Raw genomic sequence first — 27,615 nt, 5'->3', positions numbered from 1 at the left:
CTCCTCCTCATCACTCATTATGTCCATCTCTATCGTGTTCTCTGCCAGAATTAAATCTGGTGTAAGGTCCTCATCTCCTTCATCTTCTTCTGGCAATAATGGTTGCGCATTACTCAGTTCAAGAAACTCATTGGAAAATAACTCCTCTGACCCAGTGAAGAAGGGGCACCGGTGGTGGAGGAAGTGTTACGTGGGGTGGCCATAGCAGTGGAGGATGAGGAGGATGTTGTGGTAAAGTTAGAAACGGTAGAGGATGGGGTGTGCTGTGTAAGCCAGTCAACTACCTCTTCAGCATTTTGGGAGTTCAGGGTCATTGGCTTTTTAAAACTGGGCAATTTGCTAGGGCCACAGGATTGCATAGCAGCACGGCCCCTAGCACGGCCTCTGCGTGGCGGCCTGCCTTTGCCTGGCATTATTTTTAAAAAAACAACAACAACAACAAAAACTCAGTTGGTTTTTCTGGAAACGATAATACACACAGCTAGATGGCGGGTTGAAGAAAACACTGTGCAAATAATGCCTACAAAGTCAACGTATACACTACTACAGCGGTGGATACGGATTACGTAAAATATATGAATGCTGCTTGAAAAAAAGTAACTCAAGTGGTTTTTCTAGAGACGATAATATTATCAATATTTAGACAAAATGTGAACAAGGTCACACAGCTCGATGGCGGGTTGAAGAAAACAGTGTGCAAATAATGCCTACAAGGTCAACGTATACACTACTACAGCGGTGGATACGGATTACGTAAAATATATGAATGCTGCTTGAAAAAAAGTAACTCAAGTGTTTTTTCTAGAGACGATAATATTATCAATATTTAGACAAAATGTGAACAAGCTCACACAGCTCGATGGCGGGTTGAAGAAAACAGTGTGCAAATAATGCCTACAAGGTCAACGTATACACTACTACAGCGGTGGATACGGATTACGTAAAATATATGAATGCTGCTTGAAAAAAGTGACTCCGGTGTTTTTTCTGGAGACGGTAATATTATGGATATTTAGACAGAATGGGAACAAGGTCACACAGCTCGATGGCGGGTTGAAGAAAACAGTGTGCAAATAATGCCTACAAGGCCAACGTATACACTACTACAGCGGTGGATACGGATTACGTAAAATATATGAATGCTGCTTGAAAAAAGTGACTCCGGTGTTTTTTCTGGAGACGGTAATATTATGGATATTTAGACAGAATGGGAACAAGGTCACACAGCTCGATGGCGGGTTGAAGAAAACAGTGTGCAAATAATGCCTACAAGGTCAACGTATACACTACTACAGCGGTGGATACGGATTACGTAAAATATATGAATGCTGCTTGAAAAAAAGTAACTCAAGTGGTTTTTCTAGAGACGATAATATTATCAATATTTAGACAAAATGTGAACAAGCTCACACAGCTCGATGGCGGGTTGAAGAAAACACTCTGCAAATAATGCCTACAAGGCCAACGTATACACTACTACAGCGGTGGATACGGATTACGTAAAATATATGAATGCTGCTTGAAAAAAGTGACTCCGGTGTTTTTTCTGGAGACGGTAATATTATGGATATTTAGACAGAATGGGAACAAGGTCACACAGCTCGATGGCGGGTTGAAGAAAACAGTGTGCAAATAATGCCTACAAGGTCAACGTATACACTACTACAGCGGTGGATACGGATTACGTAAAATATATGAATGCTGCTTGAAAAAAAGTAACTCAAGTGGTTTTTCTAGAGACGATAATATTATCAATATTTAGACAAAATGTGAACAAGCTCACACAGCTCGATGGCGGGTTGAAGAAAACACTGTGCAAATAATGCCTACAAGGCCAACGTATACACTACTACAGCGGTGGATACGGATTACGTAAAATATATGAATGCTGCTTGAAAAAAGTGACTCCGGTGTTTTTTCTGGAGACGGTAATATTATGGATATTTAGACAGAATGGGAACAAGGTCACACAGCTCGATGGCGGGTTGAAGAAAACAGTGTGCAAATAATGCCTACAAGGCCAACGTATACACTACTACAGCGGTGGATACGGATTACGTAAAAATTTTGAATGCTGCTTGAAAAAAGTGACTCCGGTGTTTTTTCTGGAGACGGTAATATTATGGATATTTAGACAGAATGGGAACAAGGTCACACAGCTCGATGGCGGGTTGAAGAAAACAGTGTGCAAATAATGCCTACAAGGCCAACGTATACACTACTACAGCGGTGGATACGGATTACGTAAAATATATGAATGCTGCTTGAAAAAAGTGACTCCGGTGTTTTTTCTGGAGACGGTAATATTATGGATATTTAGACAGAATGTGAACAAGGTCACACAGCTAGATGGCGGGTTGAAGAAAACACTGTGCAAATAATGCCTACAAGGTCAACGTATACACTACTACAGCGGTGGATACGGATTACGTAAAATATATTATGGCTGCTTGAAAAAAGTCACTCCGGTGTTTTTTCTGGAGACGGTAATATTATGGATATTTAGACAGAATGTGAACAAGGTCACACAGCTAGATGGCGGGTTGAAGAAAACACTGTGCAAATAATGCCTACAAGGTCAACGTATACACTACTACAGCGGTGGATACGGATTACGTAAAATATATTATGGCTGCTTGAAAAAAGTCACTCCGGTGTTTTTTCTGGAGACGGTAATATTATGGATATTTAGACAGAATGTGAACAAGGTCACACAGCTAGGTGGCGGGTTGAAGAAAACACTGTGCAAATAATGCCTACAAGGTCAACGTATACACTACTACAGCGGTGGATACGGATTACGTAAAATATATTATGGCTGCTTGAAAAAAGTCACTCCGGTGTTTTTTCTGGAGACGGTAATATTATGGATATTTAGACAGAATGTGAACAAGGTCACACAGCTAGATGGCGGGTTGAAGAAAACACTGTGCAAATAATGCCTACAGGGCAAATAATGCCTAAAAGGTCAACTTATACACTACTACAGCGGTAGTAAAATAAAAAAAAGTAAAATAAAAAAAAAATGAATATTAAAAAAAAAAAATTAAAGTTGGTGCTGCTGAACTACTAGGAGCAGCAGATTAGCACACCAGTCCCACTCCCCAACACTGCTAGACTAATAGCACTGGGCTCTTATAGTAGTAGTAGTAGTAGTAGTAGCAAAACAACAAAAAAATAAATAAAAGCAGTCCTTACAAGGACTACTGTTATTGCAGCAGTCAGCAGATGAGATCAGAAGCAGGACAGCTGCCCACTGCAGCTACATACAGAGCACTGCAGTAGAAGGTAGATTACTAGCCAGCAAAGCTACCTAAGCTTAAATGTCCCTCAAACCCCTGCAGACTTCTGTCCCTCCAATAACAGAGCAGTATCAAAACGATTACTAGCCAGCAAACTTTCAACTGTCCCTGAAATCACTAACAGGCAGCAGCTCTCTCCCTACACTATCTCTTCAGCACACACAGGCAGAGTGAAAAAACGCTGCAGGGCTTCGGTTTTTATAGGGAAGGGGAGTGGTCCAGGGGAGAGCTTCCTGATTGGCTGCCATGTACCTGCTGGTCTGGGGTGAGAGGGCAAAAAAAAGCGCCAACAATGGCGAACCCAAAATGGCGAACGTCGCGCGACGTTCGCGAACTTCCGGCGAGCGCGAACACCCGATGTTCGCGCGAACAAGTTCGCCGGCGAACAGTTCGCGACATCTCTACGGAACAATATCTCTGCCCTTCTTTGAAATTGGGGTGCCGACTCTCTGAGCCTTTCCTCTGGGACACACCAACAATTCTTTTATGAAGTAACTCAGTGGACTTTTCATTCTCAACCTGGGTCAGTAAATCCAGAACCTCATTCAGCTTCACACCAGAGAAAACTTCTTGTTTCCATGAGTTTATTTAAAACTTAGGCCCAGACATATCCTCAGGTCTATAAAGTCACATCCTTACATAAATATTTCAATGATAAGAATGCAACAGCAACATATTGACTTGGTTACATGAGCACTAAATAAAGAGCTATGGGCAACTGCTGAGTCAAATACAGAGCCGGGGCCCTTTTTTGTGGTGTCCCTGACAGACTCAAATAGGTGGGAAGCAGCTGTCAGGCATCACTCACAGCTTAGAGCAGCCTGGAACAAATACCAGCGGTTTATATCTGTTGGGCAAAGGGACTAGTGGAAAAGAGATTATACAGGAATGGGAGATAGGGACACAAACTGGACCAGTTGGCTTCGTTATGGAGTCAGAGGAAGGAGATTCCAACTATCTGTATAACAGAACATTCTGTCCCAGTGGCTGCACAGATCCTATCTGATCCCCATTGTAAGCAGCAGTCCTGTCCTGCTTTATGGCAGCTGAGATTCTAGCTATCTGTATAACAGAACATTCTGTCCCAGTGGCTGCACAGATCCTATCTGATCCCCATTGTAAGCAGCAGTCCTGTCCTGCTTTATGGCAGCTGAGATTCTAGCTATCTGTATAACAGAGCATTCTGTCCCAGTGGCTGCACAGATCCTATCTGATCCCCATTGTAAGCAGCAGTCCTGTCCTGCTTTATGGCAGCTGAGATTCTAGATATCTGTATAACAGAGCATTCTGTCCCAGTGGCTGCACAGATCCTATCTGATCCACATTGCAAGCAGTCGTGTGTCAGAGAGCTCTGCAATGTCCGGAACAAGCCCAGGCCCTGCTAGGGCTGGTCGGGCTACCAGACAAAGCGAGGCCCAGGCTTTGGGGCCTAGCCTTCCGGCTGAACATACAAGGCCAAAGCTACGCTCCTCTTCTTTGGGAACCCCCAGATCAAGGAGAAGAAACAGCAGTGAGAGTGATGAGGAGATGGAGAAAAGTCTGGCTGAGATCAGAAAACAAAAGCAAAGAAATGTACAAGTGGCTCGGGCCCAGGAAGTTGGAAGCCGGCGTGGGGCTCCCACTGAGAAACCCCCCCAGGAAGAATCCAAGCTGAATCCTGCATTACCCCCAGGGAAACAAGGTAAGAAGAAAGAGCAAAAGCCTGAATGTGACCCTGTGTGTGCAGAGAATAAACAGCAGCAGCTGCAGGTTACAGCAGTGAGTGGGTTAAGTAAATGCACTGACACTGAAAGTAAAACCCTGCAAAAGAAAGAAACAGCTGACAAACCTGCTGATAAAATGCACAAGTTTATTGCACCCCAAACACACAGTGATCCCCCCCTGTCAGACCCTGTGATGCACATGGAGTTGGAGTCTGTGGCCCCTGGGGAGGGAGGTGTCTGTGTTGTGGAGCTGGGAGAGTCTGGGAAGCCAAGTGAACTGACAGTTGCAGCAGACCTGCAGTCTCAGCATGGGGAATCCAAGATGGCGCCGGCAAACACTGCACAAGAAGTTGGGGGCGTCGGCAATGACATCACAAAGGCTCCTGTCAGTCAAACTGAGCCTCTCACCTGTGCAGGTGCAGCCAATGTTACAGCTCAATCACCAGGGGGAGAGAATGTGCAGGAGGAACAGCTTGTGAGGAAGAAGGGGGAGGAGCCAGCATTTAAAGCAACAGTGGCAAAGCCAAGCAAAGGAGCCATTCCATGCAAAGGCAAGATTAAAGGCAAAGACGAGCCAATCACTGCAGAGGAGGTTGCAGAAGCCTTAAAGGAGTTGCAAACATTACAAAATGAAAAGAAAAAACTGCAGATATCCATAAAGTGTCTGAATAACCTCGTATCCTTTTCTGATGGGAAGGAAACTGAGCTTAACAGGAGAAAGAAAGACAGTTTGTTTGATGAAATGAGCAGCATTGACCAGCGAATAAACCAACTGTATGGGAAAGTCGGGCCGTGGAAAGAAATCTATCAGAACAAGCAAAGGTTTGAGTCAATGCGTTCTGGTTATAAAGCAGCGTATCCACATCCTGCTACTGCGCGGCGCCAGACCCGATCCAGTACCTCCAACAGTCCGGCCACTTCTGAAAGTGAACCAGAGTTTGCAAAACCATTGCCTCCCCGGCGGCAGCAGCAACGACGAAGTGACAGAGTCAATTGGCAGAACATGACTTTTGATGAGAAGGAGATTCAGGAGCAAGAAAAGAAGAAAAAAGAACAGAAAAGCTTCAAGGTGAATCTGCCACAAACCAGCACAAGACCTAAGCTACAGTATGAGGATTCGTCTCAAGCCGCCTATGAAATCTCATCTGATCAGGACTTTCCAGAGTTGCCTAAAGCAGCAGTGAGACCATCAGAAGATCCAAGTGTCCGGCGCCAGAACCAGACAGAGGGCAAGAAGGTCTCCCATAAAGCAGCTGAGAGTGGCCCAGAATCTGAAGACAAAATGGAAGTGGCGGCTCAAGAATCTCTTTTGTGTGTTCAGAATGAAGTGGCTGAGAGTGTGGCTGAGAGTGTGGCTGAGAGTGTGACACCTGTCACAGATGGGAATGAGTGTGAGCAGATGGAAGTGAGAGAGAGTCAAGCTGAAGAGGCAGAAGTGAGAGAGAGTGCGGCTGAGCAAACAGAAGTGAGAGAGAGTGCGGTTGTGCAGCCTGAACAAGAGAATGCAGCGGAAGAGTCTGTGACTCAGGAGGCAGGGGTAGAGGTGGAGCAAGTTGGTCATATAGAGAGTCAGTCAGATCAGGTACAGCAGAGAGTGGAGGTAGAATCTATTCAGGTAGGAGGGGTGGATGAAACTGCAAACAGTTTTTGGGGAAAGCGAAGGCTCTTTGCAACCCCAGATGTGTCCCATGATAACCAACCCTTTAAGAGGAAACATTGGGTAAAAATTAAATGGGATGGAGAGAAAGAACAAGTTCCATCTAGAAGGTTTCTTGTAAGAACAGTCATACTGGATAGTATGGGTTTCAGGCCTGGGGATTTATCAGCTGTTATAGCACAAACTGAAACTGATTTTGATGTAACTTTTAAGCTTCAGGAAGCACTTGAAAATTTTTGGCGTATCTATAATATGCAAAAAAGGGCAGGTAACCAAAATTGGGAACAATTTGTGGTAATCCCTATGACAAAGCCTGAGACCAAAAACATCACAATTGTAACAAAGAATGACGCCATTCCTCAGGAAGACATTCTCATATGGTTGCGCAGGCAATGTACAGTCCTTACACCTCTAGTTAAGGTTTTTGATGAGGATGGGGTTTGGGCAGGAGTCTGGAAAACCCAGGTTAAGTTGAACATCACAGGTAACGTTCCACAGCACCTGCCCAATTCTTTTTTCATTGGGAAAGAACGAGGTACCTGTTTTTATGCTGGGCAGCCCCGTAGGTGCTATAAATGTGGAGCAAGTAACCATTTGGCCAGGTCATGTGCAGTCCTGAGGTGCGCCCTATGTAATGCAATTGGTCATGTTGCAGATGCATGTGTAAATGTCAGGTGCAATCTCTGTAATCGAATGGGACACGTGCATAGGAGTTGCCCTGAGGCCTACCATAATATAGTCACCCTTTTCCCAGAGATTGACAAGGAGATGAGGAAGGATTTTGTAACACCAGAAAGAGAGACCAGTGAGGAAAGTGAAACAGAAGTGAGGGACTCACAGAGTAGTACTGTTCCAAAGAAACCTGTGGAGAAAACAGTGAGAACAAACAGAAAGGAGAACCCAAAACCAGACAGAAAGGAGAACCCAAAACCAGACAGAAAGGAGAACCCAAAACCAGTCAGAGAGATAAGGGAGAAAGCAGTGAGGAGCAATACCAACAAGGAAGGTAAAAAGGATGAGAATGGCTGGCAGACAGTCAACACAAAAAATAAAACCAAAATGCAGGCTGACTTGTTAGACCCAGGGGAAGGTTCTGCTACATCATTCTTAATTACCACCAAAAACAAATTTGTGGTTTTGGAGAAGGAGTCTGAGACCTGGGGAGACAGAACTGAAAGAGAGGAGCAGGAGGAACTAGAGAAAATAGAGAGAGAAGAAGAGAGCGAACTAGAACAGGAAAATACAGAAGAAATGGAAATCCAACTCCCTTTAAAAAAAAGAGGAAGGGAAGGGAGTGACCAGACTGTCAGGAAGAAAGGTGTAGGTGCAAAACATTCCAGTGATCAGGACGGAGAGAGTGTTTGTCTTGAGGATGGAATGAGATCTCGCTGTGGTCCTCAAGTCAAGCGATATGGGGAGGAGGCTGTAGGTTTGGGTAAGAAAAAACATCCTCACAAGCATTCATGATGGGGCAGCCTACAATAAGATTCTTGACCTCTAATGTTTGCAGTGTGAGATTGCCTCGTACAAGATTCATGGCATTCGAAAGTTTAGCAAACTCAGATGCTGAGGTTTTTTTCCTTCAGGAAACCCGACTCACTACCCAGGCAGATCTTAGAAAGGCAAAAGCTGATTGGCGACATGGGCCTTCCTTCTGGTCTATAGCAGAGGAACCATGTGGGGGAGTAGCAATACTGTTTCGGGGTGGCCTCAATATTACAGTACACCGTTTGCTTGAGATCCAGGTGGGCCGTTGTTTGCTACTGGATGTCACGATTAGTGGAAGTCGTTTCCGTCTTATAAACATCTATGGGCCGCAGTCTATGGCAGCCAGGAGGGCCCTGCTAGTTGAAGTGAGACCTTTTCTGCACACTTCCCTTCCAGTCATCCTGGCTGGTGATTTCAACCAGGTCCTTGGACCAGGAGATCGTTCTGGTAAAATGAGAAAATCAGAAAGTTATTATTTAAACATGCTTATTCAGCAGGCTGGTCTGGTTGATGTTGCAACCTGGGGTGGCCGGAAGGCGTCACATACCTATAGATGTGCAGAAAGAAGCAGCCGTCTAGATATGGCTTTTGTCAGGGCTGGTGAGGAGTTCACTAATGTAAAGGAAGTTGGGGTCGAGTACTCTGATCACTTGACACTCTCTTTCACAGTGGGATCCTCATCTATTCCAGTGAAGGGTAAGGGTCTGTGGCGGCTGAGTGTGGATTCCCTGGAGGGTGAGTCAGTTCAACAGTCTTTTGAGGCTCTTCTTTGCCACCAGCTCGATAGACTCGATTTTTACAACTCTGTGTCATCATGGTGGGAGGATGCCAAATTCTCATTCCGGACCTTCTTCCGTAAGCTATCTGTACGTAGGGAGGGAAATAGGTATAAGAAGTACCTGACTCTTTTAAAGAAGTTGGAGTCCTCTATTTCGGATGGGGTGGAGGGGTCAAAAATTGCCCAGCTGAAGGCCCAGATCAGAGAATGTCAGTACAGCCGGTACAAATCTCTTGTGCAGGAAAGGGATTATGGGAGTTTTCACTCACCGGACCCCTTTTTAAACTGCAAAGAGAATGTTGGGCGAAAACTTGTCACCAGTCTGATCAATCCCAAGGGTGAGTTACAAACATCAAGGGAGGGCATCCTTGGGATTGTGAAAGACTTCTACGGTTCTCTGTTCCGGGCTAAGGCTTTGGATAAGGGGAGGACTTCATCCTTCCTGGAGGCAACCCCAGGGCCTGATGTAACTAATTTGGACTTTGAGCCTTTGACAGCTGAGATCACGGAGGATGAAGTCAAAGCTGCCATCGACTGCCTCGCCAAAAAGAAGGCTCCAGGACCAGACGGCCTTACAGCCGAATTTTATAAGAAGTTTAAAGATCAGCTGGCTCCGGTTCTCGTAGAGGTTTTTAGAGACTGCCTGGAAGGGGGTATCTTACCCCCCTCTATGAGAGAATCTTCCTTGATCTTGCTGTCAAAAGGTAAGGATCCAAAGCATGTTGAGAATTGGAGGCCAATTGCCCTTCTCAACACTGATAGGAAGCTTCTCGCACGGATACTTTTTACTAGATTGAGTTCATTTTCAGGCACTTTATTATCCCCTGTCCAGTTTTGCACGGTGAAAGGGCGGAGCATCTTTGGGGCGATCCTTACTATTAGGGAAGCCTTGGAGCTATGCAAAGTCCAAAATACTGGGTGTTACATTCTAACTCTGGACCAGGCTAAGGCCTTTGATCGAGTGGATCATGAGTATCTGTGGGCCGTTTTGGCAAAGTATGGCATCCCGGGAACATTCATTAGATGGCTCTCAGCTTTGTACAAAGGGGCAGTAAGCTTTCCACTTATCAATGGGTGGCGCGGTGAAAACTTTGAGGTTGGGGCCGGGGTAAGACAGGGGTGTCCCTTAAGCCCTCTGCTGTATGTTTTTGCGATCGATCCTTTTCTAAGGCGTTTGCAGGTGAGTGGAATTAAGGGTCTCTCTGTTCCCCGTAGCCAGCCCCTCAGGTCGGTAGCCTATGCGGATGATGTCACGGTAGCAGTCTCTTGTCCGGAAGATGCGAGAGTGCTGTCCGAGAAAATCAGAAGTTACTCAGAGGCCTCCGGGTCTCTGGTCAACATGGATAAGTCTCAAGCTTTTTGGTCATTAGACGAGGAGCCGGCTTTTCCACTCCAGGAATTTTCAACAGCCCAAACTCAGATTAGAATTTTGGGAATCAAATTTGGGAAGGGAGATGATGGTAGGCAAAACTGGGAAGAAAAGTTGGATGCCGGAAATGCAAAGGTACAGCGATGGAAGGGATGGAAGCTGTCCTACAGAGAAAGGGTGAAGCTCGTGAAGACTTACCTGGTCCCTATCTTTTTGTTTGTTTCCTACGTGTATCCGCTGCCAGAAGCTCTCTATGCTCGGATCCAAAGCCTGTTCTTCCAGTTAATCTGGGGGAACAGGCTGAATCCTGTAAAAAGGGGTATTACTTACCTGCAGAGGAAAGAGGGAGGATTGGGCATGTTATGTCCAGTGGCTTTCTTTGGATCCATTTTCTTGAAGTTTAACTTTGGGAGCCTGGGCCAAAGAACTGATTCCCTGTGGGAATGTTGCATCAAGAATTGGGCATTGCCTCTGGTAGGAGATTGGCTGCTTGGCGATAGTGTGAAGCAGGTCCGAGTGCGCGGGAATTGTCTCCCACTGCATATTCGACTCGGGCTAAAACTTTTGAGAAAGTGGGACATTAGAATTGGGGAACTGAGTTCTGTTACAAGGAGACAAATTTATCAGAGGATCCTATTGAGCTACTTTGTTGTCCCCATGGCCTTGAAGGACTGTGTGGGGGATGTCCTTTCTCAGAGCCTCCGGTGGCTCAATGACAGAAGGGTGCCCCCAAAGTATTTTGATCTGAACTGGCTGGCTCTTCAGGGAAGACTTTTTGTCCGAGGAAATGTGAGCTTTTTGAACATCACAGAGAGGGAGTGCCCATGGGGCTGTTCCACTAATGAGACCCTAGATCATTTTCTTGTGGATTGTCCTGTGACAAAAGTTTTAAAACATCGGCTGGCAGAGGCTCTCAACGTGCCCCACATCAAACACCTGTCCTATGCTGATACGGCCTATGGTGTTCTGTCTGTCCCACATCCCCTGGATAGAGGGACAGTGTATCTAATAATATCGGTGATGAGGTACCACCTATGGCAGTTCCGCTGCAGAAGGTCCATTAGCCATGAGAATGTTGTTATAGACCAAATAGTGAAGTCTGTGGTGGCTGATTTGGGTTTCCTGAGGGAAAGAGAGGTTAAGCAAAGCTGTCTGAATGCATCCAAATGGAGAGGTGTGAAACTGTGACATATACTGATGTATTTATGATACTAATGCCTGTGATGTCTGACATGTTTCTCTTTCCAAGCTCTTTGGCTCAGCAATATATATGTCCTGAGTTGGGGGGGTGTATGCGGGAAGGGTGGTGTGATGGCCCACTAATAGAAAGACAAACTTTGGACTTTGTGGCCGGGTTTGTGGTGGTGAAGGTGGTGGTTGGGGAGGGAGGAAAACCTTTTTCATGGACAAAGGGAAAGACTTTGCCAAGTTTGTTTTGGGAATTATGGACAGAGGAAGGACTCCAAGAGGGTTTGGTGGTGGGAGATACTGCTGAGCCAAGCCAAAGATTCATGGACTATAATTTGCTTATTGGTGGTTAATAGTTTAAAATCAGTTTTGATTTAGCTGAGCTGATGATTATTGTAAATTGATAAGTTTTTACAAAATAAAAAAATTCCTATCTGATCCCCATTGTAAGCAGCAGTCCTGTCCTGCTTTATGGCAGCTGAGATTCTAGCTATCTGTATAACAGAGCATTCTGTCCCAGTGACTGCACAGATCCTATCTGATCCCCATTGTAAGCAGCAGTCCTGTCCTGCTTTATGGCAGCTGAGATTCTAGCTATCTGTATAACAGAACATTCTATCCCAGTGGCTGCACAGATCCTATCTGATCCCCATTGTAAGCAGCAGTCCTGTCCTGCTTTATGGCAGCTGAGATTCTAGCTATCTGTATAACAGAGCATTCTGTCCCAGTGGCTGCACAGATCCTATCTGATCCCCATTGTAAGCAGCAGTCCTGTCCTGCTTTATGGCAGCTGAGATTCTAGCTATCTGTATAACAGAGCATTCTGTCCCAGTGGCTGCACAGATCCTATCTGATCCCCATTGTAAGCAGCAGTCCTGTCCTGCTTTATGGCAGCTGAGATTCTAGCTATCTGTATAATGGAGCATTCAAACCACAGGGGTCCAAAATCCAAACTAAAGGCATGACTGTACCAATAAATGAAACCATCAATAGATCTAATCCTACAGTGTACAGTTAGTAGCCAGTCTGACAGTACCGTAGTAATAATACATAAAGTCTTCAGAAAATAGAGATGTCCTATTCATAAGCAATGTTGTTTTGAGCTGTTACTGTACATTTCAATCAATTCAGGTCCTCAAATTAAATGGCCAATTACAGTCAGTGTGCTTAGCCATTGGATTTGCTTTTGTCTTTCTGTAACCCAATTCTCCCCGAGCTCACAATACTCTGTATTGATAGAAAGAGTAGCGAGTCCATGATAAAGTGCCCTGTATCTTTCCCCCAGTTGCATTGTCATTCTGTGTGTCAGTCTGTACCTGCCGCCTGCATCACTCCCCGTCTTCACTGCTCCGTCATCCGTGAAATTAAAGATCCCGGTCCAATTTCCCAATTCCTCTCCATTCTGCCATCTAAACTGCAGCCCTCTAATAAGAAAAGGAGGTAGTTTATATCTTGTTTCACTGTTCCTTCATCATGACCTTGTCAGCAACATAATAGGGGTAATTACATGAAATCTTAGCATAAATTCAACCAGAAAAGGAATAGCGACCAAATAATTCAACCAGGGGGGATAGTCCTTGGTCTCTGCACATAGTTGGGGCACCTCAGAGCAGCAGCTCAAGGTAAAATGAGTGTGAGAATGCACAATAACATGTACTCACTGTGTAAGTAAAGTAGCAACAGTGGGATAATAGTCTCTGGGTAGGGACAGTCACACTCCCTTCCCAGAGACTATTATCCCACTGTTACTATAGGCACCATCTCTCCCTACTATACCTGCTATCCCACAGTCACACTCCCTTCCCAGAGACTATTATCCCACTGTTACTATAGGCTCCATCTCTCCCTACTATACCTGCTATCCCACAGTCACACTCCCTTCCCAGAGACTATTATCCACTGTTACTATAGGCACCATCTCTCCCTACTATACCTGCTATCCCACAGTCAGACTCCCTTCCCAGAGACTATTATCCACTGTTACTATAGGCACCATCTCTCCCTACTATACCTGCTATCCCACAGTCAGACTCCCTTCCCAGAGACTATTATCCACTGTTACTATAGGCACCATCTCTCCCTACTATACCTGCTATCCCACAGTCACACTCCCTTCCCAGAGACTACTATCCCACTGTTACTATAGGCACCATCTCTCCCTACTATACCTGCTATCCCACAGTCACACTCCCTTCCCAGAGACTATTATCTACTGTTACTATAGACACCATCTCTCCCTACTATACCTGCTATCCCACAGTCACACTCCCTTCCCAGAGACTATTATCCACTGTTACTATAGACACCATCTCTCCCTACTATATCTGCTATCCCACAGTCACACTCCCTTCCCAGAGACTATTATCCCACTGTTACTATAGGCACCATCTCTCCCTACTATACCTGCTATCCCACAGTCACACTCCCTTCCCAGAGACTATTATCTACTGTTACTATAGACACCATCTCTCCCTACTATACCTGCTATCCCACAGTCACACTCCCTTCCCAGAGACTATTATCCACTGTTACTATAGACACCATCTCTCCCTACTATACCTGCTATCCCACAGTCAGACTCCCTTCCCAGAGACTATTATCCACTGTTACTATAGGCACCATCTCTCCCTACTATACCTGCTATCCCACAGTCACACTCCCTTCCCAGAGACTACTATCCCACTGTTACTATAGGCACCATCTCTCCCTACTATACCTGCTATCCCACAGTCACACTCCCTTCCCAGAGACTATTATCTACTGTTACTATAGACACCATCTCTCCCTACTATACCTGCTATCCCACAGTCACACTCCCTTCCCAGAGACTATTATCTACTGTTACTATAGACACCATCTCTCCCTACTATACCTGCTATCCCACAGTCACACTCCCTTCCCAGAGACTATTATCCCACTGTTACTATAGGCGCCATCTCTCCCTACTATACCTGCTATCCGACAGTCACACTCCCTTCCCAGAGACTATTATCCACTGTTACTATAGACACCATCTCTCCCTACTATACCTGCTATCCCACAGTCACACTCCCTTCCCAGAGACTATTATCCCACTGTTACTATAGGCACCATCTCTCCCTACTATACCTGCTATCCCACAATCACACTCCCTTCCCAGAGACTATTATCCACTGTTACTATAGGCACCATCTCTCCCTACTATACCTGCTATCTCACAGTCACACTCCCTTCCCAGAGACTATTATCCCACTGTTACTATAGGCACCATCTCTCCCTACTATACCTGCTATCCCACAATCACACTCCCTTCCCAGAGACTATTATCCACTGTTACTATAGACACCATCTCTCCCTACTATACCTGCTATCTCACAGTCACACTCCCTTCCCAGAGACTATTATCCACTGTTACTATAGACACCATCACTCCCTACTATACCTGCTATCCCACAGTCACACTCCCTTCCCAGAGAGTTTACACTGGCCAGGGGCACTGGATGAAAATGAAGGAATTTTTATGTATCCTTAGAACTGACAGGCACCAACATGAATTCCAACAAACCACTGGAAATGCTCATATTAGAGGCTGATATATTTCATCATATAATATAGATCTTGGGGGCCAAAATGTTGCTATAAATGCCTTACAGTACAGTCAATCATTTCTTTTTGTCTTTATCTTATGGAAACAAGATTCTGGCTGTGCAAAGCCAATCAGAGCTCCACACTCCCCCCCCCCCAATATATCTTAATATGATTTGTGTTGAGCGTCAGTATCACTTTAAGAGATCTGCTGCCGCAGCTTCGTTACAATTTCTTGATAATGAAAAGGGAAGACAAGTGACTGACGTTGGACATGATTATCTAAATGGTTTCTGGTGATTGGACACAGAGTTGGATCTCTACATCAAGCAAAATAATGATGTGCCCAGAAATCCATACTGAATCACTAATCCAGGGAGGGGGTGGGGCGGTGGGTTCTGTTTTCACTAAAATTACTCTTTTATCTGTGCAATCAAAATGTAGGCAATAATAAAGTATTTAGAGAACAATTCAGGTTTCAGAGTTTTTCCAGTGATTTAATTGGCCAAAATTCGCTGTTACATTGAGCCTGTGACATTAGAGCACCATGGCTCCTCCTGTATATGTTAAAGGAACAGTAACACCAAAAAAATTCAAGCATTTTAAATAATTAAATTATAATGTACTGTTTCCCTGCATTGGTAAAAGTAACATGTTTTCTTTAGAAAGACAACTATAGTTTATATAAACAAGCTGCTGTGTAACCATGGGGGCAGCCATTCCAGCACAGGATACACAGTAGATAACAGATAAGTACTACTATAGTTTATATAAACAAGCTGCTGTGTAGCCATGGGGGCAGCCATTCAAGCACAGGATACACAGTAGATAACAGATAAGTACTACTATAGTTTATATAAACAAGCTGCTGTGTAGCCATGGGGCAGCCATTCAAGCACAGGATACACAGTAGATAACAGATAAGTACTACTATAGTTTATATAAACAAGCTGCTGTGTAGCCATGGGGCAGCCATTCAAGCACAGGATACACAGTAGATAACAGATAAGTACTACTATAGTTTATATAAACAAGCTGCTGTGTAGCCATGGGGGCAGTCATTCAAGCACAGGATACACAGTAGATAACAGATAAGTACTACTATAGTTTATATAAACAAGCTGCTGTGTAGCCATGGGGCAGCCATTCAAGCACAGGATACACAGTAGATAACAGATAAGTACTACTATAGCTTATATAAACAAGCTGCTTGGTGCCCATTTGGGCAGCCATTCAAGCGCAGGATACACAGTAGATAACAGATAAGTACTACTATAGTTTATATAAACAACTGCTGTGTAGCCATGGGGGCAGCCATTCAAGCACAGGATACACAGTAGATAACAGATAAGTACTACTATAGTTTATATATACAAGCTGTTGTGTAGACATGGGGGCAGCCATTTACGCTGAAAAAGGAGAAAAGGCACAGGTTACTTAACAGATTACTGATAATCTCTGTAATGGAATACAATGTTATAGTACAGCATGCATCTGTTATCTGCTATGTAACCTGAGCCTTGAATGGCTGCTCCCATGGCACTTTGTTGATATAATCTATAATAGGCTTTCTGAAGCAAACACATCAGTTTTACCAGTGCAGGGAACAGTACATTATATTTTAATTACCTTGGAACACTTCCTTTAAGAAATTCAAGTATGTAGATTAACGTAGAGCAGTTGGAGAGGTGTTGTGACTCCTCCATCAGTGAATTTCCCCTTTAAAATATCTTATCTACATTCACCAAGGGCATGTAGTCCTCACCAGCCAGAATTAAAACACCAGTGGCCCTCCAGCTGATGCTGAGCTATAACTTCCAGTAGTTCCCAAGAGCTGACAACCTATAGTGAGGAGGTTTGATGTACAGACAGAGAGCTCCTGTGCCCATTGCATAGACAGCATTGCTAGAGGGGCTGCAGGATTATCTGCCTGTCTGCATTGCTACATGGGATTCTAATAAAAGAACAAAAATTAAAACAATTGCGAGTGCAGCGGAGAAAGTGAATAGAGGTCAGCGAGTGCTGGGGGGATATAAGGAGGAAGGCTTTGTGATCTACTGTCTGTGCCGAGAGGCTCAGGGAGACATATTTTGTTTAACTCTCTGAAAACCAGGCGACCCTTGAACTGAAAGGCGAACTCCATCCATGAACTGACAATCTAATTCTAATAAACCATCATAATAACCCCATAGGGTTGCAGTTTATATTGCAATCTGAAGTCAGTTCTTTGGTGAGTACATTTTGGCAGATACCAGTCCCATGCAGAAAGGGATTGTTTCTGTTTATGGCCATATAGCTGGGAAATAAACTCTATAAAGCACATTTCTCCCAAGGGTCCTGGGTGCTACTAATAATTTAAGAGGCCCACCAGCAGAGCATGAATAAAAGACCAGTGCTGTTTGAGCATCGACTCCCTATGCACGGCTAAATGTGACTCAAGCTGTTTCCCAAGGATAAGAAATCTGGACTTCTGCAGGAATATGCTGAATGCAGAGTTTTCTGCACCCAGTGGGGAACATCGGGGAGAGATTCTGCCTTTAACTCGGGCCTCTCTGTGCCGCTCTGATCTGCTCCAAATTGGAGTCTTTTTTCATCCTGACTCTCAATAGCACATTTCAATGAATTTCCTTTTTCAACGATATACTGGCAGTCACAGAGCTTTTACACTGGGACTTCATCCAGAGCAATGGTGCTGCCATGTTGCACACACAGAATGTTCTGATGCTGCCCCTGTATTCATAGTAGTATAAAATATTTACCTTTAAAAGGGGACTTTCAGCTTACAATTGCACGTTGGTATGATGTACACTGCTACTATCCCATAGACAAACAGTTTGAGGAATTAAATAATGATGGACAAGCATCTATAAGATTCCCTTGAGCAGCCCCAGGGACTATAATAAATATGCCTTGGAGGGACACAGTTGGCCCCTTGAACAGATGCAGTAGTCAAAGGAGGGGTGGGCTCAGCTCATCAGCAAAAAAAGAGACACCTGAGGTAATTTATAAACAAAATATAAAGCAAAGGACCAAGTACAGATCCCTGAGGTACGCCACTAACAACACTGGTGCAATCAGAAAACGTGCCATTAATCACTACTCTGTAATGTATCTTTTAGCCAGTTCTCTATCCAAGTATCCAACCATTAACCTTCTGTGTGGCACTGTATCAAATGCATTAGCAAAGTCTAAGTAGATCACATCCACTGCCATCAAGGTTCCTGCTCACCTCCTCTTAAAAGGCAATTGAATTAGCCTGACAATATCTATTATGCATAAAACCGTGCTGGCATAAACACATAGTACTATGATTTGCAATATATTAAAATATCTTATCCATTATTACCCCTTCCAAAAGCTTTCCTTCCACTGATGTTTATGTAACAGGCCTATGGTTTCAGGCTGAGAGTGGGATACCTTTTTGAAAAAAGGCACCACATTAGTGACAATCTCTCTGCATAATGCCAGACCTTAAAGAATCCTGGGAAAAGAAAGAAAATAGGTTGGCAATCATAGAACTAAGCTCTTTTAGTACCTTGGGGTGACCAACCAGCCAGTAATACTATCAAGAAAAAAAGTTTCTTAAATACAAATATACAGAGGAGGAATGTTCTGGGCACACAATAAGCTATACCCTCATACTGTACTGTCTAAGGGAATCAATATGGCGCCTCCTCCTCCCATATGTATAAATACAAATATACAGAGAAGGAATGTTCTGGGCACACAATAAGCTATACCCTCATACTGTACTGTCTAAGGGAATCAATATGGCACCTCCTCCTCCCATATGTATAAATACAAATATACAGAGAAGGAATGTTCTGGGCACACAATAAGCTATACCCTCATACTGTACTGTCTAAGGGAATCAATATGGCACCTCCTCCTCCCATATGTATAAATACAAATATCCAGAGAAGGAATGTTCTGGGCACACAATAAGCTATACCCTCATACTGTACTGTCTAAGGGAATCAATATGGCACCTCCTCCTCCCATATGTATAAATACAAATATCCAGAGAAGGAATGTTCTGGGCACACAATAAGCTATACCCTCATACTGTACTGTCTAAGGGAATCAATATCGCACCTCCTCCTCCCATATGTATAAATACAAATATACAGAGGAGGAATGTTCTGGGCACACAATAAGCTATACCCTCATACTGTACTGTCTAAGGGAATCAATATCGCACCTCCTCCTCCCATATGTATAAATACAAATATCCAGAGAAGGAATGTTCTGGGCACACAATAAGCTATACCCTCATACTGTACTGTCTAAGGGAATCAATATGGCACCTCCTTCCCATATGTATAAATACAAATATACAGAGAAGGAATGTTCTGGGCACACAATAAGCTATACCCTCATACTGTACTGTCTAAGGGAATCAATATGGCACCTCCCTCCTCCCATATGTATAAATACAAATATACAGAGAAGGAATGTTCTGGGCACACAATAAGCTATACCCTCATACTGTACTGTCTAAGGGACATATGGCTGCAGGGGGGGGCAGGAGGTATAGGGTCCCCTGAGTCCCTAATTCATAAACAATTTCAATAATTATTGATAAAACAGGATAAACAGTTTGGGGTCCTGAAAAATAACTTGCTGTGGAGCCCAGTAATATCTAGTTATGCCACTGAGCATTCTTGCTTTATGACCCAATATATTAGTGGATCAGGTTATATTGTGTGGATGGTAGAAACCTCCCTTATGAATAAAGCAAGAATAGGGAACCGAAGCCTTAAACTCCCCAGTATATTATGTGCGGAAATCAGCCTTTCATCTGCAGAGCTTCCCACACACCCCACTTGTGCACTGAGACAATGGGTTCCCGTGTGGGGGGACGTCATGCCGGGGACACTTTGCCTGGATTGTGATTTTAATGCGTCGTCTCAATTGTGTTCCGAAAAAGTTCAGCTGTGAACAATCCTGCTAATTACACGCTCTGATCGGGGGGAACATATTCTTATTCAGAAGCGGAATAATGTGCGGCTCTTCATTCTGTCGGAAGTGGGGAGGAGGGGGGTACTTACAGCCGTTACTCACCACCATATAGGAGGAAATTATAGGCTCTGTATACTGAGAATTCTCCAGGAGAGTCAACGCAGAATTTCCAAATATTGAACTTGCCTGCAGTGTTTTTTATATTTTCTGGAGTAAGTTGTTTTTATTTGATGAGAATTGTCTCACAGCACTGACCCCTGAGTCATCCGGTTGTTGACCACTTACTGCAAGGCAGATACGTAGAATAATGGAGAGAGTCTGGGCACGTAACTTAGAGGCCCCTATTTATAGGTGGATTAATGAAGCCTTTAGTAGGCTAATCACCCCAAATCAACACCAATGAATTTCTAACCACTCACACAATTAAGATGCATATAATTGGAACTATATTTATCCTGCCATGTATCCTGGGAGGTATTATACTTAAATATGGCATTAAATAGGATAAGGAATATTGTATGCATATTTCCTACACTATAATATATACGAAATTGGCTCTGTACTTATCTTGATGTGTTCTGGGATATTATACATAGAACTGGCACTATATTTATCTGCTGTGTTCTCTGGGGTTTTATTAAAGGAATTGGTACTGTATTCATTCTGCTGTGTGTTCTGGGGTATTATACATGGAATTGGCCCTGTATTTATCTGCTGTGTGTTCTGGGGTATTATACATGGAATTGGCACTGTATTTATCCTGCTGTGTGTTCTGGGGTATTATACATGGAATTGGTACTGTATTTATCCTGCTATGTGTTCTGGGGTATTATACATGGAATTGGTACTGTATTTATCTGATGTGTGTTCTGGTGTATTATACATGGAATTGGCACTGTATTTATCCTGCTGTGTGTTCTGGGGTATTATACATGGAATTGGCACTGTATTTATCTGCTGTGTGTTCTGGGGTATTATACATGGAATTGGCACTGTATTTATCCTGCTGTGTGTTCTGGGGTATTATACATGGAATTGGCACTGTATTTATCCTGCTGTGTGTTCTGGGGTATTATACATGGAATTGGTACTGTATTTATCCTGCTGTGTGTTCTGGGGTATTATACATGGAATTGGCACTCTATTTGTCCTGCTGTGTGATCTGGGGTATTAAACATTGAATTGGCACTGTATTTATCCTGTTGTGTGTTCTGGGGTATTATACATGGAATTGGCACTGTATTTATCTGCTGTGTGTTCTGGGGTATTATACATAGAATTGGCACTGTATTTATCTGCTGTGTGTTCTGGGGTATTATACATGGAATTGGCACTGTATTTATCCTGCTATGTGTTCTGGGGTATTATACATGTAATTGGTACTGTATTTATCCTGCTGTGTGTTCTGGGGTATTATACATTGAATTGGCACTGTATTTATCCTGCTGTGTGTTCTGGGGTATTATACATGGAATTGATACTGTATTTATCTGCTGTGTGTTCTGGGGTATTATACATGGAATTGGCACTGTATTTGTCCTGCTGTGTGTTCTGGGGTATTATACATGGAATTGGCACTGTATTTGTCCTGCTGTGTGTTCTGGGGTATTATACATGGAATTGGTACTGTATTTATCTGCTGTGTGTTCTGGGGTATTATACATGGGGGGTTCTCCCCTGTTTGCTTCTCTATTCCTTTACCTATCCATTTACTTTACTTATCCATTTGGACTGCTTATTAACAATATTTCAAATTGATTCTAAAAGGAGAGTCACACAATCTAGCTTGATGTTTTAGGTTCTCAGGAAAAACAAATGCGCCAACTTTAAAAGCACAAAAAAACTTGTCCTGTAGCCAGTGAGCTTATTCTTTCCAATATGGCAATGAAAATGATTAGAGAGAAATTTACATAAAGAAAACATGCTAATTGCCTTGTTAGCATCACTGTGAAATAAATAATAATTTCCGAAGTCAGAAGAATGCCCACGAGTGCCAAATAGTACTGCCAACCCACAATGAAACAAGGGGCATGGCCAAAAGCACAAATATGGCTGCTACAAAAAACTCTATGTTAGAGTTTCCTTATGTTCTACTCAGTAAGATACTCGAGCTATAGACCGGCCATCCAAGAAATGCTTCAACTGACCTTCATTATGGCAATACCTTCATATTAACACAAACTCCTTTAAGATTTGGTCAAGGCTTTATAACTAACATTTAAAATAAACAAGGGACTATATTATGCCCAAGTTTTAAAATACTGTCATGTTTCTATAATTCATTCTGGGCCGTTCTTTAATTAAACAGTAATTCTCAGCCATAAAGCAGGACAGGACTGCTGCTTACAATGGGGATCAGATAGGATCTGTGCAGCCACTGGGACAGAATGTTCTGTTATACAGATAGCTAGAATCTCAGCTGCCATAAAGCAGGACAGGACTGCTGCTTACAATGGGGATCAGATAGGATCTGTGCAGCCACTGGGACAGAATGCTCTGTTATACAGATAGCTAGAATCTCAGCTGCCATAAAGCAGGACAGGACTGCTGCTTACAATGGGGATCAGATAGGATCTGTGCAGCCACTGGGACAGAATGCTCTGTTATACAGATAGCTAGAATCTCAGCTGCCATAAAGCAGGACAGGACTGCTGCTTATACTAGACTTCTCTATTCAAGAATAAAAGCGAACCTATTCAAAATGTAATTAGAGAGAAACTATTGTGAAAATGAAAATGTTATATAAGCTTCATTATACGGAAATAAGAAACTTTTTAAATATAATCAATTAGATATTCTGTGTTGTTTCTGAAATAATCAAGTTTATCTTCACTATTCCTCTCTCAGCATCTGTTTCTCTTCATTCTCTCTTCATGCAGCAGTTGGGTGTCAGATATTCATTGACAGTTAGATCCAATATATCTTATAGGGGGGCTCCTTTTGCCTAGAAGATGTATTAGAGCTCACGCTATTAAAATCCACAGACATCATGGGGCAAATTCACTAAGCGCCAAAAATACGCTAGCGACTCCTTCGCCGCACTTCTCCAGGCGACGTTATCCCAGGGTCCACTAATTCACTAAAATCCGAAGTTGCGCTCAGGGAGGCTAAGGTAGCGAAGTTGCACTAGTATTAATTCGTCAAGCAAATCGAAGTTACGTTAGCGATGCCTAATTTTTATACGCCGCCAAGTTAAAGTGCAATGGACGTATGTGTAGCAGCAAATACATTACACTACACAAGCCTGGGAAAAAAATGAAATAAAATAGAGTTGTTATTTTGCCCTATACATGTGCCCACTTTATAGTTTAGGTGCCATATGTTAGGAAATGTAGGGGGGAAGGAGGGTACCCCCAAAAAAATTTACAATCTTTTTCAGCCTATCACCCTTAAAAAAGTAAAAACGCCAGCGTTTTTTGGGACTTAGAAAAAAATTTAACTTTTTTTTAAAGCAAGTCCTATCTACTCTATTGCACTTCGTCTGGTCAAAGGTGGCGAAGGCAAGTCTGGCGCAAGAGGTAACGTTCAGTAAAATGCGCAAGTTAGTGAGTTAGCGTAGTTACGTCCCTTCGCCACAGCGCAAAGGTTACGTCCCTAGCCTGGCGTAAAGGTGCGAAGTAGCACTAGAGTAGGTCCACTTCACTGGCGAATTTGCATCAGCGCCCATAAGTAATTGCGAATTTTAGCCACTTTGCCCCTTTAGTACATTTGCCCCCATTTTTTGTACTGGAATCAGTTATTTGAGTGAGCTCTAATTCATCTGCTAGGAAAGGAGCCCCCCTATAAGATATACCGTGAAACCTCAATTTTACATCCCCTGATTTTAAGTCTTCCCTCATTTTACATTGTTGTTTTGTGGTTCCACCTATATATTATGCATAATACATTTCCCTGATTTTACATTTTCCTGGATTTTTACACCATTTTTTCTGGTCCCCTGAAAAACGTAAAATGGGGTGTTCTACTGTATTGGATCATTCATCTGACACCCAACTGCTGCATGAAGAGAGAATGAAGAGAAACAGATGCTGAGAGAGGAATAGTGAAGATAAACTTGATTATTTCAGAAACAATGCAGCGTATATTAAATTTTCATTTTCGCGATAGTTCCCCTTTAACTCAATATTTTCCTGAAAGAATCCCACAACCTGACTGCCCTTAAGACAAATAACTGATAATAGCTTGATCTCCTTTCCTCCATCCTTTATTTCTTGATTTTCTTTAAAATTTGCCTTTCTTCCATTTAACCCAAGAGTTGCCGGTGAGCAGCCTAAATCATTCTACTCCTTTAAAAGACAACATTCGAGTCATTCACAGTGTGGCTCTAAAATTGTATGATTTTGTTTTTTTTAAGTTCATTCATTGAGACACCACTATAATTAAAAAATAAAGACTAGGCGCTTATGTACAATATCTAAACACTTTGTTTTAGGTTATCCCCCCCCCCCTGTTAAAGGAACAGTACTTCTCAAAGTCCTTAATTGGTACAAAGGTGGGACTTCATGGGGTTACTCCATAAAAAAAACCAATCTATATTATATGGTCATTGTCCATTTAAATCTCGCCCAGCGATTTCCCTCTTTGTCATTTCAATGGCGAGCGGATTATTCCAGGGGCCCAGCCTGTGGCCTTTACTCCTCTCTACCCCCCTCACAGCCCCAATGTTCTTCTCCAGCAGCCAACAAAGGACTCAGTCAATCAATCAAATGGGCATAATATTTAGAATTCCAATATGTACATAGAGCAGGGACTAATCTGAGCCCAGTTTACAGGAAATTATATATATATATATATATAGATATATATATAGATATATATATATATATATAGATATAGATATATATATATATATATATATATATATATATATATATATATATATATATATATATATATAGATAGATCAATTGATGGGATTATAAATGCAAGTTTCCACCTGGAGGTTAAATCCTTATTGATACATAACTTCTTAATCATTCTGTTTTGCATTAAATATGACATTATGCAAAATACAACCTATTATTCCACTGTTACTATAGGCACCATCTCTCCCTACTATACCTGCTATCCCACAGTTACACTCCCTTCCCAGAGACTATTATCCACTGTTACTATAGGCACTATCTCTCCCTACTATACCTGCTATCCCACAGTCACACTCCCTTCCCAGAGACTATTATCCCACTGTTACTATAGACACCATCTCTCCCTACTATACCTGCTATCCCACAGTCACACTCCCTTCCCAGAGACTATCCCACTGTTACTATAGGCACCATCTCTCCCTACTATACCTGCTATCCCACAGTCACACTCCCTTCCCAGAGACTATTATCCACTGTTACTATAGGCACCATCTCTCCCTACTATACCTGCTATCCCACAGTTACACTCCCTTCCCAGAGACTATCCCACTGTTACTATAGGCACCATCTCTCCCTACTATACCTGCTATCCCACAGTCACACTTCCTTCCCAGAGACTATTATCCCACTGTTACTATAGGCACCATCTCTCCCTACTATACCTGCTATCCCACAGTCACACTTCCTTCCCAGAGACTATTATTCCACTGTTACTATAGGCACCATCTCTCCCTACTATACCTGCTATCCCACAGTTACACTCCCTTCCCAGAGACTATTATCCCACTGTTACTATAGGCACCATCTCTCCCTACTATACCTGCTATCCCACAGTCACACTCCCTTCCCAGAGACTATTATCCTACTGCTACTATAGGCACCATCTCTCCCTACTATACCTGCTATCCCACAGTCACACTCCCTTCCCAGAGACTATTATCCACTGTTACTATAGGCACCATCTCTCCCTACTATACCTGCTATCCCACAGTCACACTCCCTTCCCAGAGACTATTATCCACTGTTACTATAGGCACCATCTCTCCCTACTATACCTGCTATCCCACAGTCACACTCCCTTCCCAGAGACTATTATCCACTGTTACTATAGGCACCATCTCTCCCTACTATACCTGCTATCCCACAGTCACACTCCCTTCCCAGAGACTATTATCCACTGTTACTATAGACACCATCTCTCCCTACTATACCTGCTATCCCACATTTACACTCCCTTCCCAGAGACTATTATCCACTGTTACTATAGGCACCATCTCTCCCTACTATACCTGTTATCTCACAGTCACACTCCCTTCCCAGACACTACTATTCTTAATTTACTGCTTGTATAGAGAAGATGTTTACATTTGTTAAATTATTTATCTTTCCCATACCTTTTCTACAAACAGCAGCTACTTTGTGAGGCCCCACTATGTGCAGTGTTGGAGGCAGAATGAACCTCTTTAGTGTGGCCTTTAGTAATAAAGCAGAAACAAAATCCATTTGGTACGTAGGAAGGGGCGACTGCATTATTGACCCTGTTACACCCAGTGCATCACATTCCCCCCCAGGGGACACTAGAACTAGAGTAAATCAGACAAACCTAAAAACGAAGTAACCATTTAACCCGCAGGAGAGCAGTAATACAGTGGCTCTTGGGAATAAAGAGTTTACATAGTGACTGTACCCTGTGCCACACAAGATGCTGCCGGTGCTGAGTTGACTGTGCCCGCTGGCCGGCTATAGCCCCTTGGCTACTTACCTCTTGATGTAGTTTCTGCCGTACAGGATCTGTTGCAACAAGGTCACCAGGGCAAAGGCGCAGATGAATATGAACAGCAAAGTTCTATTGCCCAGCAAGTCCCTGCCCCCAGATGGGTCTGCGTACCCCATGGCGAGGGCACCTCCAGCCCCCCCCCCGGTCAAAGCAAGACTCTCAGTGGAGGGCAATTATGTCTATAGCAGCAGCATGTCCTTGGGATTCACAGGTATAACCCCCCGGCCAGACTCCTGCAGGATCCACAGCACAAGTGACCCCATTGTGTCGCCTGCCAGGCTGTGCCCCAATGACCAGTTTCCAGGGTAAAGTTTCCGGCAGCCCAGGACGTGGGGAACATGTAAATCCAACCAGTTCTCCCCCCCTTCATGCAGCTCCGTGACAGCCCCTTCCCTCTATTCCTCCTCCTCCTCCTCTGCTCACAGATCCAGCCTGATGGTCGTGCAGTCTATACGGGCACATATATACATGTATGCAATGCCAGCCTGTGCCCATGCCCTATGCCTGCCTACTGCAGCCCCCACTGACCCTCTCCCATTACACACACACACAGACACTAACACACAGACACTAACACACAGACACACACACACTCAATCACACAGAGAGACGTGAGTGGGGGTGGGAGGAGGGCCACGCTGTGGCTGCACCAGGCTGTGTCTCCCTCATTGTCAGTCTCCCAGCGATCACTGCTTTATGGCTAATGTGTTCCCCTGAGTAAGCACAGCCAAGGTCACTGTGTGTATAGGCTCAAGGACACTGCTCCAGGGGGCTGGATCACTGCAGCATCTGCTGGGGAAGGGGCCACAGCAGGAGAAGGAGACCCTCATGCTTCACTTGCTAAATCCCTGCTAGAGGACAAGGGGGTCAATCATTCTACTAACCGGCCTTACTCACTAAGGAGAACACCGGCACATTATGCAGCAATTTATGATTCACATCCATCCCTGAACCAGTAGAGC

General features: G+C 43.6%; 1 protein-coding gene across 2 annotated transcripts in view; it reads right to left on the bottom strand.

Annotated features, from left to right (window-relative positions):
* The window catches only part of st8sia5.L (ST8 alpha-N-acetyl-neuraminide alpha-2,8-sialyltransferase 5 L homeolog), a 47,417-nt gene extending 20,066 nt beyond the window's left edge, over window positions 1-27,351 (bottom strand). The window contains exons 1-2 of one of the 2 annotated variants that reach the window (XM_041570271.1): window positions 26,639-27,351; window positions 12,802-12,909 (exon numbers count right to left, since the gene is read on the bottom strand). In XM_041570271.1, the coding sequence (XP_041426205.1) occupies window positions 12,802-12,909; window positions 26,639-26,769 (239 nt within the window). In that variant the 5' untranslated portion in view covers window positions 26,770-27,351. The remainder of the gene's footprint in view (window positions 1-12,801; window positions 12,910-26,638) is intronic. The other variant, XM_018267103.2, reaches the window with a different exon arrangement.
* Window positions 27,352-27,615: the final 264 nt, after the last annotated feature.

The sequence above is a fragment of the Xenopus laevis genome, chromosome 1L (assembly GCF_017654675.1).
Source record: "Xenopus laevis strain J_2021 chromosome 1L, Xenopus_laevis_v10.1, whole genome shotgun sequence".
Lineage (NCBI taxonomy): Eukaryota > Metazoa > Chordata > Amphibia > Anura > Pipidae > Xenopus > Xenopus laevis.
This window is presented reverse-complemented; position numbering and strand designations above follow the sequence as displayed.